The sequence below is a fragment of the Rhinopithecus bieti genome, unplaced genomic scaffold (genome assembly GCF_001698545.2).
Source record: "Rhinopithecus bieti isolate Rb0 unplaced genomic scaffold, ASM169854v2 scaffold_1673, whole genome shotgun sequence".
NCBI classification, from domain to species: domain Eukaryota; kingdom Metazoa; phylum Chordata; class Mammalia; order Primates; family Cercopithecidae; genus Rhinopithecus; species Rhinopithecus bieti.
In genome coordinates this window covers 1969297-1990757 of record NW_016804690.1, presented here as the reverse complement: position 1 = coordinate 1990757, position 21461 = coordinate 1969297, and the positions used below count along the sequence as shown (strand labels likewise).

Sequence of the window (21461 nt, the reverse complement as noted above, 5' to 3'; positions counted from 1 at the left end):
TTTTTTTTTTTTTTTTTTTTGAGACAGAGTTTAGTTCTGTTGCCCAGGCAGGAGTGCACTGGCACAATCTTGGCTCACTGCAACCTCCGCCCAAGCGATTCTCCTGCCTCAGCCTCCTCTGAGTAGCTGGGATTACAAGTGCCTGCCACCACGCCCAGCTAATTTTTGCATTTTTAGTAGACACAGGGTTTCAACTGTGTTAGCCAGGCTGGTCTCAAACTCCTGATCTCATGATCCACCCAACTAGGCCTCCCACAGTGCTGGGATTACAGGCGTGAGCCACTGCACCTGGCCGAGAAAGAGTGTTTTTCTAAATCCTTCTCTCTTTTCAAAATTCCTCAAGAGAACTCATCACCAATATATTTCTTCATGGTGGTATACCTAAAATTGATTAATTAGCATATAAAAGAATATAAATTCATTTCACAGCACCACAAGTTACAGTTTATTACACAATAGCTAGAGGCAAAGTATTTGCAAACAATAACTGCTGTAGAACTATATTCTCTAATATTTTGTCATTTGAAGAATTATTCTTTAACAAATGTAACATTTAACATTACAAAAAAGAAAACAGACACAGTTACAAAGAGCAAAGGCAGTAATACTGTTTCTCTAGCTATAAATAACACAAAATATAAAAATATATAAAAATAAGATTTTTGTAGTCATACAAGCTTCTTAATACATAACTACAAAAAGACATTCAATAACTATCTACTGAGCTACTTACTGTGTAGCTACTACTGTGAAATAACTAAAATTCAGTATGAGAGTCTTGGATTTACAATACTGTATTTTTTCACAGATCTCTTCATCCGCTTAATTTTCTTCCCTAAGATTTGATGATCTTGCTTTAAAATATACCGAAAATATCTACAACCTATAAAGTAAAGCAAAATAAAAAGTTTTCATACTCATCACATTTTCACATTTTTCAAGTATATTTCTACATTTTTAAATTTTTGCTTTAAGTTTAGCACACTGACTATGAAAATAGATTTATTTGTATTATCAATATGTCCTAAACATATTCTCAGCTATGACCAATGAAATATATTTCTTCCTATATACAAAATGTATTTGCATTACCAATATGGCGAAAGTATATTCTCAACTGTGCCCAATGAAATATATTTCTTCCCATACACAAAGATGTTTGTAATCCATCATAATTAAAGCATAGACTTTAGCTTGTTTTCTACCCTTCCTCCTATACTCTAGTGATGGTGATAGGTATATTATATACAGTCACATATTAAATGAGCCTTCTCCAAAAGCACATTTGTACAGCTTCCTTCTCAACGTTAGCTTGTAAATCAGTCAAAGTTACATTCATAACAGCAAGAAAGTTCTCTGTAGAAAATCTTGGTGTGAAGGATTAGAGTAAACAAATCATAGGTTAGAAATGGTCAAACATTATCTATGCATTCTAGCCAGGTAGCGAGCAGCAAGGTGGAGACCACATAGCTCTGAAAGAGGTGCCTCGTGGTCATTACAAGTTCCACCTGCTCTTCATAGTCTTATAACACAAAGGACTGTCAAGCATTTGTCAAATATTTCAGACAAATGAATCATATTCCATAAGAAAAACGTAAACTGGATATTGAAGATTTTTAGAGTTGGTAAATGAGTAAGACCATAAATCACATAAGAAAAATTAATTTCATTACGGTTTCAGCTTGTATGCATCCATCTTATCTGAGAAAATGCAAGGACATATACTGTATCTATAGTAACCATTTTTATTATTCCTGAAACTAGTATGCCAGAATTGCTAACATTTTTGTTTTATTGTTTTTCCTGAGATGGGGTCTCACTAGGTGACACAAACTGGTCTCAAACTCCTGGGTTCAACTAATCCTCCCACCTCAGCCTCCCAAGTAGCTAGGATTATAGGCGCACTGCATGCCACCAAACCCAGCTAGTAACGTTTTACTAGCTGGGAAGCAGTGGTGTCTATAATATTACCAAAATAATTTGTGTTTCTAAACATATCATACTACCTTAGTAAAAAAATATTTTGCACACAAATTTTTGCCTGTACCTATATAGAAAGCTGGAAAGAACTTCGTTCCCACCCTAATATAGAGAAAAAGCTTTAAAAACTACAAATATTAACTCTCAAGTCCATGAGAGCTGAAGTCACAGGGCAACCAAGTAGCTTCAATCCCAACAAGAAAGGCCCCTCCAAGGAGAAATGGGCCTGGCTTGCTTTTAGCGAGACATGGAAAGAAAGAGAGCCATCATACCCCACTCTAAGCACAAAGCAAAGGCAGACCATGCCTAGAATTTGAATCCTATAAAGTAAGGTTGGTAACCAGAGCAAGAAGAAAGCCCAGCTTAACTAATGAATAGACTGATTTAACCCCACACTAACAGCCTGAGAGGAGATGTGGCTCTTGCGGGAGTAACTGATGCCTCATATTTGTAGAGCACTTTAGAAATTATGAAGCACTTTGATGTGACGTTCACATGATATTTACAACAATAAGACGGGTGTTACAATGCCCACTTCACAGAAAAGGCTCCTAAAAGTTAATTGCTTGACCTAAGTTACATAGCAAGTGAGTGAGAGAATTGGAAAATTAACCCAGACCTTTCCTTTTTTTTTGAAGGAGTCTCGCTCTGTCGCCCAGGCTGGAGTGCAGTGGCACGTTCTTGGCTCACTGCAACCTCCACTTTCCGTAACCCAGATCTTTCTACTCTGCTCAAAGAGACCTGTTGATAATTGTGCTAGATGCCTCTCTACTCATAAAGTAGTAGAAAAATGACAATCCAGGTCGGGCGCAGTGGCTCACGCCTGTAATCCCAGCACTTTGGGAGGCCAAGGCGGGCGGATCACAAGGTCAGGAGATGGAGACCACGGTGAAACCCCGTCTCTACTAAAATACAAAAGATTAGCCGGGCGTGGTGGCAGGCGCCTGTAGTCCCAGCTACTAGGGAGCCTGAGGCACGAGAATGGCGTGAACCCAGGAGGCGGAGCCTGCAGTGAGCCGAGATCGCGCCACTGCACTCCAGCCTGGTGGACAGAGTGGGACTCCGTCTCAAAAAACAAAAAAAAAAAAAGAAAATGACTATCCAAATCACCTTTCTGTTCCTTGTCATCAGTGTATTAGAGAATTTTTATTTTCTTCTTAATCAACGTTTTATTACATTCACTGAGACTACTAATTCCAAAATAACAGAAACTATATTCAAAAATGAATTGGAGAATCTCTTTAGGACACCTTAAGCTCCCTAGCAATGGACTGCTTACTAGTGGTCACTGTAAGATTCATTTTCTTCGTTTCTGGACATACTCTGTGATAGTTTCATTTCGGTACTGGCCACCTTTTCAATATTTCAGTGGTAGAAAGCAGGTAAGAATTTTACCACCCAAAATATTTATTTTCTTTGAAGAAAAAATCAATATTCCTTTTCTTTGAAGATAATTTTTTTCATATGCTAGTAGAAGGTATTCTTTTTCTTAAGTGGAGGAAATGTTTCATGCTTACAGAAACAGACAAGTAAATATTAGTATAATATGAAGCTATTAAAGAACAGTGAGGTCAATAAAGAATATTTTGATACTTGAAACTATCGGTAAACTTTCTATAAAACAAGACCAAATGGTCAATTCTTGTGAAAAGTCTGTATCATGTATCTTAATGCCCCCTAACAACACTCAAGTCAGGAGACGAAAACCATTCACAATCAATGATATGAAATCACTGCTTCTAATCTAAGCACATGACCTGGTCCCAACTCAGGATTCACTCTTCCATTAAGCAGTTACGTCTTAAGCGCCTAGTATTTTTAGGTACCACGTTAGGTAAACTCTAAATGAATTATTCCAAAATCAGTCAAAAGCTATGTCCAGATAAAACGAAAACAAAAACATGTACCTTTTCCTAACAGTAATCCAGCCACAAAAGCTTTCTCACAGGCCAAAGCTGTATCTTCCTTCCAATCACTTTTTGCCCAAAAGTAGCTGAAATGAAAGCTTGGCCACCAGTTTTTCCTGGAGTTCCACTCATCTTGAACCCACGCAAGGTGGTTTCTGAAAAAGAAAAATGTCAAAAGAGAGGGTCAATGATGTGAACAAATCTATATTACCAGAATTTAGACTTAGAGTCTACAGAAAGATGACAAGGAAGATGTTTCCAAGCTAAATTCTGAATATGGCCAAGGCATAACATGGGCAACAACAGGAAAGCAAATCATTTTTTGTTCTCTTCTATCTCCATATCCCATTTTCCATTTCACTAAACAGACAGTTTAGCACAGTGTCTTCGAGTCTGTGCTAAGACTCGACGCCAGACTCCTGGATTCAAATATCAGCTCTTCCATTTACTATGTATGTGATTCTGGGCAAGTTGCTGAACCTCTCTGAGCTTCAGTGCCCTTGAGGACATTACCGGTACTGATCTCATAGGACTGTTATTAAGATTAAGCTATTCCAGTAGTAGGGTAGAGCAGGTCTTATATAAACCTCTTTGCATAGTGTCTGGTACACAGTAAATATTCAATCAACATTATCTATTACTATTACTTAAGTAAAAGCTTACTTAAAATTATATGCTGCCATGAATGACTATCCAAAATAAGATGCCATTATTATACAAATACATGAACAAATAGGTTAAACTGTTAAGTGCAGGCAATTCTATGTATCAGTGAATAATTTATTCATTGCATATATTTAAGGTATACAACATGTTTTATATACATAAACTTTTTTGTGTGGTGGGAACACTCAAACTCTACTCATAGTAAATTTCCTATACGCAATACAATATTAACTACAGTCTGTGTTGCACGTTAGATCTCTATAATTTAATTGAGCAAATGCTTATTGGCACCCATGTGCCCCCTATGGTAGAACAAACAGCGGTTCGAAAAAATGAGCCTCTTTGCTTTCAAGGACCTTATAATCTAGTAGGAGTTTATTCAGTGCTTGAGATTTAGAAAATGGTTTACAGTGAGTGCGTCAACATATGACACCAAAACCATTTATAAACAGCACTGTCCCATCAAGACAAGTCAGATCTGAAGCCTGAAACAAGTTCCAACTGATACTGAATTGCCTAACAACTGGATATAATAAATATATGAAACAATTTTGTGATATCCCTTCTTCTCACACACTAAGTAAAAATAACAGGAAATTCATTTTCCTTTACTCAAAATGTGACACTAATAATAGTATGATCAGAGGTACACTTTTAGATACCCAGGTCACATGGATTTAATGAGTATTTGTTGAATGAATAGTGTATGATGATCTTGTGAGGTCCTAAAAATACTCACTGAAAAAATGATCAAACACAGGTAGGAGGAAAGCTGCTTCCCATGTGATCTTACAAGTTAATGATGCACAAATCAGGAGTCTTTAGCAAAGAGTGATCCCTGCTAGTCTTTATTTCCAATTGGAAAACACATATGTAGTCCTTAGCAAGCAGCAGTGCTAAGTACAGGATTTATTTTGATGGCATAAAAAAAATTGATAGAATATTTGTATGTTCCCCTTATGACTCTGTATTTCTTTGCTTCAGAAGAAAATGTACTCAGAAAACAGCTAAAGACACAGTTCAAAAAAATCCAAAAACGTAAGTAAAGATCTTTAAAAATTTGATAGATATTAGCTAAAATATTGGGAAATATTATTCATGATGACCTAGTAATAAATACTGTATGTTTCTTACCCCATTAAGGTCTTTTTCAGGTATTTTGCCAAGTATTTCCAAGCAGTTATATTCTTAGTGCATCCGGCAAAATCTAAGACTCCAAATAATACCTCCAACCCCAGTTTACGGTGTTCTTCTTTTTCTGCAATGGTTGTAACAATTCAAGTTTACATAAGATATTGAAGTGTACAAAGCTAAAATATACATGTATATTTTATCAACTGTATATATACTTTACATATATGTTGTTGATAAAATACTGAATCATAAGCCTTCTGGTTAACAGTTTTTAAAAATTCATTATGCTTTTACTCCTGCAATGAATCTGAAAAACTCAATAAAATTCCTGCTAAGAGCTAATAGTGGTGAGTCTGATCTCAGTGTGGGTTACACTCCTCTACTGAGAACATTACTTAAAGTATCTGCCCTGTTTGGGCATTTTACACATGTTCTTTTATATTCAGAGAGGAACCTAGGCAGTCCTAGGACCAGTTTGGGCTTAGCCAACTTATTTCCTTCTATGAAGGAGTATGCTCTTTTGTATGGTGTGCTGAAATCTAGTAGGGATTAAAATGGAGTGAATTATATAAAATCGAGCCATTTCTCTTTTGCAAACTACTGCCTTCACATTGTATGACAGGAGTAGGCAAACTTTTTCTCTAATGGCCCAGATAGTAAATATTTTAAGCTTTGCAAGGCATACAGTCTCTGTCACAACTACACAGTTCTGTCACTATAGTGCAAAAGTAGCTGCAGGCAATACATAAATAGATGGACATCAACAGAACTTGATTTATAAAATCAGGCAAGGCGTGGATTTAGCTGATGGGCCATAGTTTGCTGGTCCCTAATCTATAGCTTGTCTACACAAGGTAAAAAACAAAATTTATTTATTACCTGATTTTCTAAGTAATGTATGGAATTCCAACATCAATTTATGAGATGGTACAATCTGATACAAAATCTGAAAGAAAGAACAGTCTTGTAATTTTTATATACTTGTAAAAGCATTTCTCAGATTTCAGCTTACTTCCAAAATAAAGTTTTACTATCTAATATGCTTTCCATAAATTTATTAAGTATTTTAAAACTACCTTGCTTTTTATCTAATTTCAATCTAAGTATAGAAAAGTATTCTCTGTAAAGCGGTTTTTTTTGTTGTTTTGTTTTGTTTTTAAGTCCCTGCTAACAAGATAGTCAGGAGAATCGAGGGAAATAGGCAGGGACTTTTTATTTGCTCCTTATATACATCTATATTGTTTACCATGCTCAACAACTTAAAACAATTTATTTCAGAAGCCAGGACTGAAGAAAAAAAGAGAAAAAATCAATTATCACAGAGAAATATACTTATTTACTAAACAAGAAAGAGATCACAGAATATTTATATAAGCCAAAAAAACTAAAAAGGTGGGAGTTAATTTTCACAGATTGTGGCTCCAGGACAGTTTATAGGGTTATACGAGTAAATATTTTTACAAACCTTTCACACAACAAAAAATTTCTCTTTTAAAACAGGAAGGACATTTTTATGAATATTAAGAAAATGGAATTTAAGAAATACTGTAATTTTTTCATTTTAATATATTTTAATTAGAAATGGAATTCATTCCGCTTACTAAATTACTTTGACCTTACATTGAAGTATTTCCAAATTAAAAGTAAAAATTTTGGTTTAATTTTCTTGTTAATTGTTTTTAAAAAGATCAATCAAGACTCAATACACCAATATCAGAGAATATTATTGAAATTCGGTTCCTATGAAAGTCACATTTGTCTCATGATTTTATAGAATTCTGTTTATGGCTCAATTCACTTTTTTTTTTTATTGAAATATAACATGTAGCAGAAGTGTATACAAATCATGGCATCCAGTCAGTTTTCACAAAGTTAAACACTCGGGTAACCAGCACCCAGATCAAATAATAGCATATCACCAGAACGCTAGAAATCCTCCATTAGTTTTGAAAAATTCTTAGTCATGAGCCCTTCAAATGTTAGGGTTTTTTAAAAATTAGTTTGCTTGCTTTTGCCCTGTTCTATTCAGAGGTACTCCACCTCGGACTCCAATGACAAATATGTCAGATCTTTTCACCAATTCACTTGTATGCTCGTTTCTGCACCTTTCATCCTTTTTGTCCTCCATGGTTTAGCTTGGTATTTTCTATGCAGTTCATTAATCCTCTCTTTTGCTATGTTCAATCTGCTATTAAACCCATGTATTGAGATCTTAATTCCAAATACTGTATTTTCAAAAGGAAAAACAGAATTTCTCTAAATCCATCTTGTCTTGAATATAAATGAGATAAGTATTCAACAGTTATTTTCTGTAGCATTTTAAAAAATCTTTTCAAAAACACCATTAGTGACTGATAACCTGAATGAAAGCACAGTCTTGCTTTTGTTTTAAACACAATCCTTAATATTTTTTAATATAAATGAGCCAAAAGCTATCTTAACAGAGTAAAATAAAAATAGCAACTTCAAAGGTATTGTTTAGTCCAGCCTGGGCAACATAGCAAAAGCCTGTCTCTCCAAATATACAAAAAATTAGCCAGGCATGGTAGCATGTGCCTGTAGTCCCAGCTACTCGGGAGGCTGAGGTGGCAGAATCACCTGAGCTAGGGAGGTGGAGGCTACAGTGAGCCTCACGTGATCATGCCACTGCACTCCAGCTTGGTCAACAGAGTGAGACCCTGTTTCAAACAATAATAACAGCAAAGGATTATTTAGTAAAACAAAGCCTGTTGAAAAATTTATAAAACATAGTTTCCACATCTGAAGGTTTGATAATGCCAATTTTGATCATGAAAAGTATAAAGATAATCGGCCTTTTAAAAGAAAACAGAGATAAGAACTTTACTCTATCATTTCTGTTGAAAAGGACCTTTGTCTTTCACCCCTAAAATGCCATTATTAAAAACTGAACACAAAATATACAAATAATTCCTATACTTTAACAACAAAAACCAAACACCCAATTGATAAAAGGGCAGAGGACTTGAATAGACATTTGCCAAAGATGATAAACAAATGGCCAATAAGCACATGAAAAGATACACATCACTAGACATTAGGGAAATGCAAACCAAAACCACAATCAGACACAGAGACCACTTCACACCCACTAGGATAGCGGTCCCCAACCTTTTTGGCACCAGGTACTGGTTTCATGGAAGACAATTTTCCCACGGACCTGGGTGAGGGTCAAGGATGGTTTCAGGATTGCATTATTTATGCACTTTACGTTTACTGTGCACTTTATGTTATTACATTATAATATATAATGAAATAATTATATAACTCACCATAATGTAGAATCAGTGGGAGCCCTCGCTTTCCTGCAACTGGATGATCCCATCTGGGGGTGATGGGAGACAGTGACAGATCATCAGGCATTAAATTCTCATAAGGAGCATACAACCTAGATCCCTCGCATGTGCAGTTCACAATACGGTTCGGGCTCCTATGAGAATCTAATGCCACCGCTGATCTGACAGGAGGCAGACCTCAGGTAATGCTCACTCGCCTGCCATTCACCTTCTACTGTGTGGCCTGGTTCCTAACAGGCCACAGATACTGGTCATAATGATCCATGACCCAGGGGTTGGGGATCCCTGCCCTAGGATATCAATGATCAAAAAATGGGATGGAGAATAGAAGCTGTTAGCCAGGATGTGGAATTGCTGGTGGGAATGTAAAATGTGTAGCTGCTACGGAAAACAGTTTGACAATTCCTCAAAAAGTTAAAGAATTACCATATAATCCAGCAATTTCACTCCTAAGTATACACCCAAAAGAAGTGAAAGCAGGGACTCAAACAAATACCTGTACACTAATCTTTAGAGCAGTATTATTTATAATAGCCAAACAACAAACACAACCCAAATGTCTACCAAAAAATGAATAGATAAGCAAAATGTTATAGGTACATAAAATGGAATATTATTCAACCTTAAATAAAAATGGCCATTCTGATATATGCTACGACATGAACCTTCAAAACATTATGCTAAGTGAAATTAGCAAGACACAAAAGGACAAATGTTATATGATTCCACTTACATGAGGTACCTAAAATAACCAAATTCACAAAGATGGAAATTAACATAGAGCTTTTCAGGGGCTGGGAAGAGTGGGCAATGAGTTACTGTTTAATGAATAGTTTCTACTTGGGATAATGAAAACATTCTGGAAATAGACAGCGATGGTGGTTGCACAAAACTGAATGAATGTACTTAATGCCACTAAATTATGTGTTTTAAAAATGATCAAAATGGTAACATTTATTTTTGTATATATTTTCCCACAATTTAAAATGTTAAGCAGTATTATGTACAACAACCCCATGAAACACTTAGCGACAAATTTAACAAAATACATACACTAAAAACTACGAAACAGTTCAGAGAGATATTAAAAACCTAAATAAATGGAGAGACATGCCATGTTTATACTTTGGAAACCTCAATACTGTTGAGATGTCAATTCTCTCAAACTGATCTATAGATTCAAAATCTCAGCAAGACCTTTTTGTAGCAACAGATAAATTGATTACACAATATGCATGGAAAGTTAAAGAACCTAGAAAAGCCAAAAGCAATTTTGAGAAAGAACAAATTTGTATGACTTTCATGATATGATTCCAAGACTTGCTACAGAGCTACAGTAATCATGTTAAGGCCATATGAGATATTACTACACACCCACTAGAATGGCAATAATTCAAATTTAAAAGACCTACAATACCAACTACTGGCAAGGATGTGAAGAAACTGAATTTTCATATATCGATGTGGAACTATACATCACTAGAACACAACGGACTTCATATACAGCCTACCAGTTTTCAACAAAGTTCCAAATGTACTACATGGAGAAAGGAGAGTCTTCAATATAATGCTGGAACAACCATATGGGAAAAAATAAACCTTGACCTTTGCTGCACACTACCCACAAAAAGTAGCTAAAAATCTACCATGACCTAAACATAAAACTATATAACACATCTAGAAAACAAAAAAAAGAAGAGACTCTTCATTATCTTGAGATAGGCAAAGATTTCTTAGACAAAAAGTACTAACCATAAAAGAAAAAAAATGTATAAACTGAACATCAAAATTAGAAGTTTCTACTCTTTGAAAGATACTATTAAGGAAACCAAAAGGCAAGGCACAGAGAGAAAATATTCATAATTAATATTCTTCACAAAGGACTTATATCCAGATTATATAAAAATTTCCAAATCAGTAAGACAATTGATCCCCCCAAAAATAGACTAAGTAGTTGAACACTTGACAAAAGAAGATATAGGAATGGCCAATAGACACATTAAAAGATGCTCGACATCATCAATCATTAGGGAAATACGATTTAATGCCACGTGAGACACCACTATATACACCCACAAGAGGCTATTATTCAAAAGACCTCCAATACCAAGTGTTGGCACAGATGTGAAGAAACCGAATTTTCATATTGATGTGTGAACGTCAATGGTACAGTCACTTCAGAAAACAGTTGGGCAGTTTCTTAAGAAGTTAGGCACATACTTTCCTTACTACTCTTAGGCAGCAACTCCTCTCTCAGGTAGCTACCCAAGAAACATGAAAATATATGTGTATACACAATCTTGTACATGAATTTTCTCAGCAGCATCATTCACAATAACCAAAAAGTAAAAAATTACCCAAATGTCCATCAAGAAGTGAATGTATAAAAATGAAATAATATTCAGCAGTAATAACAAATTACTAATATACACAATAACATGGATGCATCTCAAATATGTTATGCTGAGCAAGAGAAGCCAGATTAAAATGACTACATAAGAGTCCATTTATATGAAATTCTAGAAGAGATAAAAATTAAGCTATAGTGACAATAAGCAGATGAGCGATTGCCTGGGGCCATGGGTGTGGGGACAGACTGACTACAAAGGGAAATGAAAGGCATTCCGGGGTGACAGAAATGTTCTCTTATCTTGATTAGAATGGTGGTTCATGAATGTAATGCATCTAAGCATATGCTTAAAATAAGTGTGTTTACTCTCTGAAAATTAAATTTCAATAAAGTTGATTTTCAAAAAATATCAGTGCAGAGTATTCCAACCAGGTTTGAACAAGACTTCTGATCCTCTCTCCTCAGTCTCACCCAGGCAGCAGGAGATAATGTGAATGATACATACATGGAGATGGCAGCTGGAGCCAACTTTCTGTTTATCTCAGTGTACTGTACATTATTGTAATTTTCTGTGGATGCTATAAAAGTTAGAAAGCAATGGCCTAAGAATGTTTTAATGTAGATTCCCAACCCTGTTCAAACATTGAGATAAAAATTCTATACCTTAAGCACACTTATCATTTTTGATCTTGGTGCCTTCTGTCTCTTTAGAAAGTTGTATAAGTAGATATGGGCATTTGGATTTGATGGAAACTTTTCATCATATGCATAATTGGTGAGCACCTCTTGGGCTCCATCTCGATCCCCATAGAATTCCAGCATCTATATAAAATAAATCATAATACCTTAGCTGAATTCTGTAAGACAGCTGTGCGAAAGATAATACACAGTATAAGTTTACTGATGGGTATTTTTTAAAAATCACAAAACTGACAGGGTTCCCATTTTTTCCCTATATTTTGTTACCACTAATAAAAAATGCAGCCACCTCAACATAAATTCTCTTCCTATAAGAAATAAGAGTCCTCAAAGCAGGGAACACTAATGCTTGAAAATGTGATGCAACTAACCTCAGTGCCCTACATCACTGCAGCCACAAAAGGAGTGCACAAGAATTGTAATTGCTTTCATTCTGTTCCCATCCTTACACAGGAATTTCCAGGTTATGATTTTGGATATTATCTTCTGACAACACAATTATCAATTCACCACTCAATAACTTTCACAAAGCAAATTATTTATTATTCCTAGTGCCTAGCACCAAGACCCTCAGTCCTTTTACGACGACTCTGGGATGACAGGACATTCTTACAAACTTCCAAAAAGTCATCATTCTTTATCTCATATATTATGACCCACTTTTCAGATTTTGTCCTCTTTCCTTCTATATTCCACCAAATCATAAAATATCTTACTGTGTTTCTTTTAAGCTCAACAAGAATAAGACTGAATTAACATTTACAACTATACTGCTATTTATTTTATAGATACTTGGCCATGACGGGTTATACAGTGGTGAAAATAAACAAATTCAGACCAAAAAAGAGATACAATATTTTTGTTTCCTTTTAAATAATTTTTTCCATTAGTTTCTTTCTGATCAATAAAGATTAGGCATGGAGTCTTTGTAAAGGCTTTTGACAAAATAAAACCAATACATTTTATGAAAATTCTACTTACTTCTACATAACTCTTCACAAAAGGGTCCCAAACTCCAGGAATTTTAATCAATGCAGAAATATTTGCAGATGTCTTCCAGCTGTGGTTGAACACATCCTGGGCTACTGCGTTGTAAGCATAATCATCCTTATCTGCCCAAAGATAAAAGATCTTTTAACATTCATTAAACATTGAGGACTTCTATTCAAGTAGTAATTTTAAAACTACCTGCAAGAAAACTCAGTTCCTGATAGCTACAACGGTAAATTTCAACAAATATTTAAAGGAAAATACTAATTCTTCACAAATTCTCCCAAAAAAGGACAGAAAAGAATACTTCCTAACTTATTCTAAGCCAGTATTACCATGATACCAAAACCAAACACAACACAATAAAACTACAGATCAGTGTCTCTTATGAATATAGCTGCAAAAATATTTAACAAAATACTAGCAAACTGAGTCCAGCAACATATAAAAAGCATTATACATCATGTCCAAGTGGGATCTATACTAGGAATGCAAGGTTCGCTTAACATCTGAAAATCAATTAATGCAAATAATAAAATAGAGATCTATTGATCTAAACCAAATCAAAAGAATACAGGACCAAAACCACATGATCATCACAACAGATGCAGAAAAAGCATCTGAAAAAACGCAATAACCCTTCATGATAAAAACACTCAACAATGTAGGAATAGAAGCCGAGCGCAGTGGCTCAAGCCTGTAATCCCAGCACTTTGGGAGGCCGAGACGGGCGGATCACAAGGTCAGGAGATCGAGACCATCCTGGCTAACGCGGTGAAACCCCGTCTCTACTAAAATACAAAAAAACTAGCCGGGCAAGGTGGCGGGTGCCTGTAGTCCCAGCTACTCGGGAGGCTGAGGCAGGAGAATGGCGTAAACCCGGGAGGCGGAGCTTGCAGTGAGCTGAGATCCGGCCACTGCACTCCAGCCTGGGCGACAGAGCAAGACTCCGTCTCAAAAAAAAAAAAAGAAAGAAAAGAAAAACTCATAGCTAACACTGAACTGAATGATAAAAGATTGCATGCTTTCCCCCTAAAATCAGGAATAAGACAATAAGTCTTTTCTCACTACTTTTGTTCATTATATTGGTGGTTCCAGCCAGGACAATTAAGCAAGAACATAACAAAAAGATATCCAAGATTGGAAAGGAAGAAGTAAAACTGTATCTATTTGTAGATGACATGATCTTGTACATAGAAAAATCCTAAGAATCCACTAAAAATTTACTGAACTAATAAATGAGTTCACAAAGGTTGCAGAGTACAAGATCAATACACAATAATCAACTGTGTCTACACACTTCCAATGAACAATCAGAAGATAAAATTAGGAAAACAATGCCATTTGCAAAAGCATCAAAAGTAACAAAATGGGTATAAATTTTACAAAAGAGATGCAAAATTTTACTCTGAAAAGTGATACTGTTGAAAAAAAATTTTAAAGACCTAATTGAATGAAAAGACCCTCTATGTTCAGTTGAAAGACTTACTATTGTCAAATTGATCTACAGATACATGTAATTCTTACCAAAAACTCAGTTGGCCTTTTTGCATAAGTTGACAGGCTGATTCTATAATTCATATGAAAATGCAACAAACCAAAGAAGAACAAAAAAGACAGAGTTGGAGAATGTATTCTATGATTACAGCCAGACATGGTGGCTCATTGCTATAATCCCAGCACTTTAGGAGGCCGATGTGGGTGGATCACCTGAGGTCAGGAGTTCAAGACCAGCCTGACCAACATGGTGAAACCCTGTCTCTACTAAAAATACAAAAAAATTAGCTGGGCATGGTGGCGCACGCCTGTAGTCCCATTTACTTGGAAGGCTGAGGCACAAGAATCGCTTGAACCCGGAAGACGCATATTGCAGTGAGCTGAGATCATGCCACTGCACTCCAGCGTGGGTGACATAATAAGACTCGGTCTCAGAAGAAAAAAAAAATTACTACGAAGTTGTAGTAATCAAGACTGTGTGATATGGGTACAAGGAGAGACATATGTAGATCAATGGAAGATTCCGAGTCCAGAAATAAACCTCCACATTTATAGGTAACTAATTTTCTTTTGTGTATGTTTAAGACAGGGCCTCACTCTGTCTCCCAGGCTGGACTGCAGTGGCATGATTTCAGCTCACTGCAGTCTCACTCTACCTCCTGGGCTCAAGTGAACCCCTCACCTCAGTCGCCCAAGTAGCCAGGACTACAGGCACATGCCACCACACTCAGCTATTTTTGTATTTTTTGTAGAAATGCAGTTTCACCATGTTGCCCAGGCTGGTTTCAAACTCCTGAGGGCTCATGCGATCTACCTGTCCTGGCCTCCCAAAGTGCTAGGATTACAGGCATGACCACTGCTCCCGGCTGCTAAATAATTTTCAATAAGGGTGCCAAGACAATTCAGTGGGAAAATAATAGACTTTTCAATAAATGCTACAACTGGATATCCACATACAAAATAATGAAGTTGGGCCCCTACCCACTTCATAAAAATTAACTCAAAATAAATCAAAGGCCAAAATATAAGAACTAAAACTTTAAAACTCTCAGAAGAAGTAAAAATCTTTGTGACCTTAGAGTAGGCAATAGCTTCTTAGATGTGATACCAAAACTACAAGCAACAAAAGAAAAAACAGTTAAATTAAACCTCATCAAATGAAATACTTTTATGCTTCAAAGGACACCATCAAGATAGTGAAAAGAAGGCCAGGCACAGTGGCTCACGCCTCTAATTCCAACACTTTGGGAGGCCGAGGTGGGCAGATCACTTGAGGTTAGAGGTTTGAAACCAGCCTGGCCAACATGGTGAAACCCCATCTCTACTAAATACAAAAATTAGCCAGGCGTGGTGGCAGCCGCCTGTAATCCCACCTACTCAGGAAGCTTGAGGCAGGAGAATCACTTGAACCTGGGAGCCAGAGGTTGCAGTGAGCTGAGATTGCGCCACTGCACTAGAGCCCGGGTGACAGAGTGAGACTCTGTCTCAAAAAATAATAATAGTAAAATAAAATAAAAAGATAGTGAAAACCCACAGAAAAGCTGAAAATATTTCCAAGTCATGAATCTGATATATCTGATAAGAGAATTCTGTCTAGAACAACTAAAGAACTCTTACGACAACTCAATAATCTAAAAGCAGGTAACTCAATTAAAATATGAGCAAAAGAGCTGAATAAAATTTCTCCAAAATGATATACAAATGGCCCATAAGCACATGAAAAGATGCTCAACATCATTAACCCCCAGGAAAACGCAAATAAAAACTACAAGATGCCACTTCACACCCACCAGGATGACTATAACAGAAAAGACAGATAATGACAAGTGTTGGTGAGGATGTGGAGAAATTTGCACCCTCATACACTGCTACTGGGGATGTAAAACAGTGCAGCTGCTTTGGAAAACAGTCCAGTGGTTCTTAAAAAGGATAAACTTAGAGTTACATGACCCAGCAATTTCCCTCTTAGGTATATACCCAAAAGAAATAAAAACACATGTCCATACAAAACTTGTACATATATGTTCACAGCAACGTTATTCGAAATAGCCAAAAGTAGAAACAATCTAATTGCTCATCAACTGATGAATGAACCTAAGATGTGGTATCCACAATGGAATTTTATTCAATAATAGAAATGAAGTACCATTACATGCTATAACATTAAAAACATGCTTTCTTTGTCAAAATTTTCTGTTACGGAAAAAAAACCAAAAACATATTATGCTAAGTAAAAGAAGACCACATACTGTATGATTCCATTTGTATGAAATGTACAGAATAGGCAAATATCTAGAGGCAGAAAGGAGATTAGTGGTTGCCTAGGACTGGAGGGGTGGGGAGAAATGGAGAGTACAGGGTTTCTTTATAGGGTCATGAAAATATTCTAAAATTGTAGTGATGATTACAACTCTATGAATATACTAAAAACCACTGAGTTGTATATTTTAAGTGGGTGAATTTGTATGGTATGTGAATTATATATTAATTCTCAATAAAGCTATAGAGAAAAAAAAAACATGAGAGATCACTATACTCAACAAACTGGCTGACATGAAAACTCTGACAATAGCAAATGCTGAGGAGAATACAAAAAAAAGAAAACTCTAATCAGATTGTCAGTAAAGTACAAATTGGTAACCTCTTTGGAAAGAGTTTAGTATATTATGTACTAAAGTTAAAGATGCACAAAACATATTCTATGACAATTCTACTCCTAGAAATGCATACTTATGTGCACCGGTATACAGAAATTAATAGGGGTTAATTTCAAAGCAGAATTATAATAGCCCAAAATAATAACCTAAATGGCCATCAGTAATAGAAGGAATAGTGTGACTATCATAAAATAAAATATTTTATAACCATAAAAATGAAAAAATTAGAGCTATATCCAATAATATGTATTATCTTAAAACTGATTTTGAACAAAATATGCAAGGCCTAAAAGAACATAAACAGTATGACTCCAAATACAGCATTCAGATATAGGCAAAGCTAAACCACACTGTTTACAAACGTATACATGAGTGGAAAGAGTATAAAGAAAAACAAGGGAGTGATTACTGTAAGTCAGGACAGGGATTTTCTTGAGAGAGAATGGGAGGAAATGTGATCAGGAAGGCACACAGGGAGAACTTTCAGGTTAGGGTGACAGTATTTTGTGTTCCTTAATCTGGGTGGTGGTTATGTGAATGTTCATTTTAAATTTATTCATTATATCTCACATTTGTTTTATATGCTTTTTCTGTATCTATTTCTCAATCTTAAAGATTTACAAGGAAAGTTACTCAAGTCTTTCAAAAATAGCTATTAGAAGCACAAGATACTGCAAACCAAACAGAGGCACTGGTATCTTTTTCCCAGTAGATCGATTAAACATAGCAATATGAACTTAGAAATGAGGTGATAGGAAAGTAGGCAAGACATGATATGGAAAAAAATTTTTTAAAAAAGGGCTGGGCATGGTGGTTCACGCCCATAATCCCAGCAGTTTGGAAGGCCAAGGTAGGAGGATTGCTTGAGCCCAGGAGTTCAAGACCAGCCTGGCCAACACAGTAAGACCCCATCTTTACAAAAAAAAATTAGTCAGGCATTATGGTGCACACCTGTAGTTCCAGGTCCTCGGGAGGCTGAGGTGGGAGGATCACTCGAGCCCAGGAGGTCGAGGCTGCAATGAGCTGTGATCATACTACTGCACTCCAGCCTGGGTGACAGAAAGACTCTGTCTCAAAGAGAAAGAGGCAGATCCCTGAGTATAAATTGTGTTTGAATTTATTATAGAAGGAGGTTCCTAGTCACCAAGTGCATCAACCCCAACCAAGACAGAGCCACACATATCAGCAAGAAAGTCCCAAGCTGACTCCAAATAAAAGTTCACATGGTAAGTGCCTATGAGTTTCGTTATAAAGAACTAGTCCTAACTTTTTTTCTCGTTAAATAGACACTTGAGGTGAATGATCATCTAAGACCTCTACAAATTATCCCATCATCATCTACTGTTGCTACATAACTGTCAGCTATGGAAAGGTACTGAATCATCTATCCACAGAAGTAACATTACAAATGGGATGTTCCAACAGCTTTAATCATCAAATATTTGCTTGAGTTTTACCTAACCACGTGTAAGAAGAACAGTAAATATTGACTTTAAAACTAACCTAATCAGTAAGTAAGCTCTTTTGAGAAAGAAATATTACACCAGAAAATATGACAAGACTAACAAAAGAAATAGAGGAATATGACATCAAAGACTGATTAGTCTAAATGGGAAGACATCGACACTAATAAAATACACATGAAAAAACTTAGCACAATTAGAAAGCAAGAGATGAATAGCCAAATGATTCAGGCTGAACATGCAGCTGATATATTAAGTTTAAGGTGTAAGAATGAAGGGTTGGGACAGCAAGCCAATGAGTCTTGAAGAGTAGAGAGCATTCTAGACGAGGAGACTCTACAAAGACCTCACAAGATTATTGTGATGAAGACAGCATTTCAGAGTATCTTGAAAGAAGAGGGAAGGGAGTCGAAGTTAGTGAAACTACCTGCCCAGAGACCAAGGAGATAACACTTATCACATAAGGAAATACTGCTTACTTAGTCCTAGTATTTAGGACTAAGCAGTATTACTTACTTAGGACTAAGATACGGAGGAGAATGAAAACAGAAGGGGTTAATCCTAGAGAGACTATGGAGAAACTATACAACGAAGCAATTTGCAAAGAATCATACAACTCCAATGAATGCAAATCTGGGCATAAATGAAGCTGATAACAGCACTGAAGGTTAAGAGAAGGGGAATCAGTTTGAGAACTGAATGGTCAACTCCTGGTATAGTCAAAAAATCAAGGAAATTGTCCATTATAACCTTTATACAAAACTGAAATGACCATCTTGACGTATTCTTTAAACATATTATTCTGAGAAATAGCATTACAAAATAAATTAAACTCCATTCTAGGCACACAGGAAGAAATGTTTATTATACGTAATAATGACTGCTAAAGAAAACCTGTAGCCTTTCTTAGAAATTGGCAAAGACTTTCTTCTTGACCAAACTCCAGCCAGGCTCCTCTAAGCTCTCTTCTGAACTAGGCCTCAAACTTGGCCAATAAAAACTTGAACAGACAGTAACATAGTTTCTAACAGCTCAAGGCCACATCCCCAGGATTACCCCAGCCCCTCTTGAAATGCGTGCCTGGGAAAACTCCAGAAAAATTTACTGGTGGTTCTGCTTCTGCTTTTTAGGCTTCCCACCCCACCCCTTACAACCCCAAGTCACCTCCACAGAAACTGGAATAGAGCTTAGCTCTTCCTCCTGTCAGTAGTTACTGAATCAAACCTGTCTTCACTGCTCTAATGTCTGGCTGTGTTTATCCTCGTCTAAACCACATTCAAAACAGCAACAAACCTAAAATGATCATGAACTTAATTATGAACCATCTAATTTGTGACTGAAGCTTTTTATATATCAGAAGTATTATAAAGGATCAAGAATTTTAAATCCATAAAAAGTCTGCTCACTGTAATATCTGGATGAAGTCAATAGGGAAATTACTAGATTACTCCTTAAGATCCCTCTGCCCCTCAGTCTCATCACAAAAAAAAAGTTTACTTGTATTTACTCACCAAGCTTTGACAATTCCATCTTCTTTTTAGACCAGGTGTAATACTGTAAAAGCCCTTTATAGGCCTGAATAAGGTTGATTAATATTCCCCGGGAAGACGTGTTTTCACCATGTCTCCATGTCTCTGCCTCACTCAGATTTCTCTTAGCATCTTTAAGCATTCCGTGATGCAGAAGGTATAATGCATGTTGTAAAGAGATCTGCAAAAATAATAAGGGCACACTGCTATTTAAGACATTTGATAACCATTAGTCAAAAAGCTCAGTAAACATATAACACATGCTGGGCTAAGACCTTGGTAGGATACAAATAACCTGACATTGAAAATTTTGATGTTGGGGACAATCTGGCAAAGAAGTAAGACATAGGAAACAATTAACACTATGCAAATATGAGCTAAATTATGTAAACTTACAAACAAAAGACAGTGTGATATACTGAGGAAAAAAGAGGCTTTGAAGATGGAGTGTCTTGGTTAATACACCACTTAAAAACTAAATAAGCCTGGGTAAATTATTCACCCTTCGTGAGTCTCATTTGTTTTACGGGAACATTATTGCCCCTTCAGAAGGGTGTTTTCAAGATTAAATGAGATAATACTTGCAAACCACCTAACAGTTTGGCTCATAGCAGACATTCAATAAATATTACTATTTTATATATGTTATATAAGCTTAGAGAAAATATGTTAATAAGGGATGTTGAAGAATGACTTCAGTTCAGATGGAAAGGAAAGTGTATCCCTGACACAGGAGAAGCAGGAAGAATAATTATACAAAGAATGAGTATTACAAGAAGGGAAGACATCAAAGAGGAGAATAATGAGAAATACAATTAATCATATGGGTAGAGCCAAAGTACTGCAATAATTTGTCAACTGGCCTCTCCATTCCTGCCTCCCTACAATTCATCTTTAGAGTGGCTACCAAAGAAATCTCATCTTGTTAGTTATTTGCATAAACTCCTTCAATGGCTCCCACTGACTACAGAATTAAAATCCAAGTTCCTAGGGTGCAGCACACAGCGCCCAGCCTACTTCCTCCGACTTCTACCCACATGATTTTTAGAGTAACTAAACTATTGGATGTAGGGCTTTTGAACTCTTTATAACCCCTGCCACACAGGGCTGCCCTTTCCCCTAATCTGCCTAGTGAACAGCCAACAGCTTTTTCAAACTTATCTCAAGTATTACTTTCATTCTTTTCCTGATTCCCCTATCCATTACATCCTAACCCTCTCTAGTTCCAGAGAACTGGCCATTTTCTCCTTTATCTTCTCACTATATGTTACATTT

At 36.2% G+C, this 21461-nt stretch overlaps 1 protein-coding gene across 4 annotated transcripts in view; it reads right to left on the bottom strand.

Moving 5' to 3' along the window:
- Positions 1-78: 78 nt before the first annotated feature.
- The window catches only part of TAF1A (TATA-box binding protein associated factor, RNA polymerase I subunit A), a 32697-nt gene continuing 11314 nt past the window's right edge, over positions 79-21461 (bottom strand). For 2 of the 4 annotated variants that reach the window (XM_017869981.1, XM_017869985.1), the window contains exons 5-11: positions 20169-20367; positions 13032-13162; positions 12015-12173; positions 6567-6633; positions 5688-5811; positions 3888-4042; positions 420-883 (exon numbers count right to left, since the gene is read on the bottom strand). In XM_017869981.1, coding sequence (XP_017725470.1) covers positions 765-883; positions 3888-4042; positions 5688-5811; positions 6567-6633; positions 12015-12173; positions 13032-13162; positions 20169-20367 — 954 coding nt within the window. In that variant the 3' untranslated portion in view covers positions 420-764. Of the gene's footprint in view, positions 382-419; positions 884-3887; positions 4043-5687; positions 5812-6566; positions 6634-12014; positions 12174-13031; positions 13163-20168; positions 20368-21461 lie in introns of those variants that run through there. The other 2 variants (XM_017869982.1, XM_017869983.1) reach the window with 2 other exon arrangements.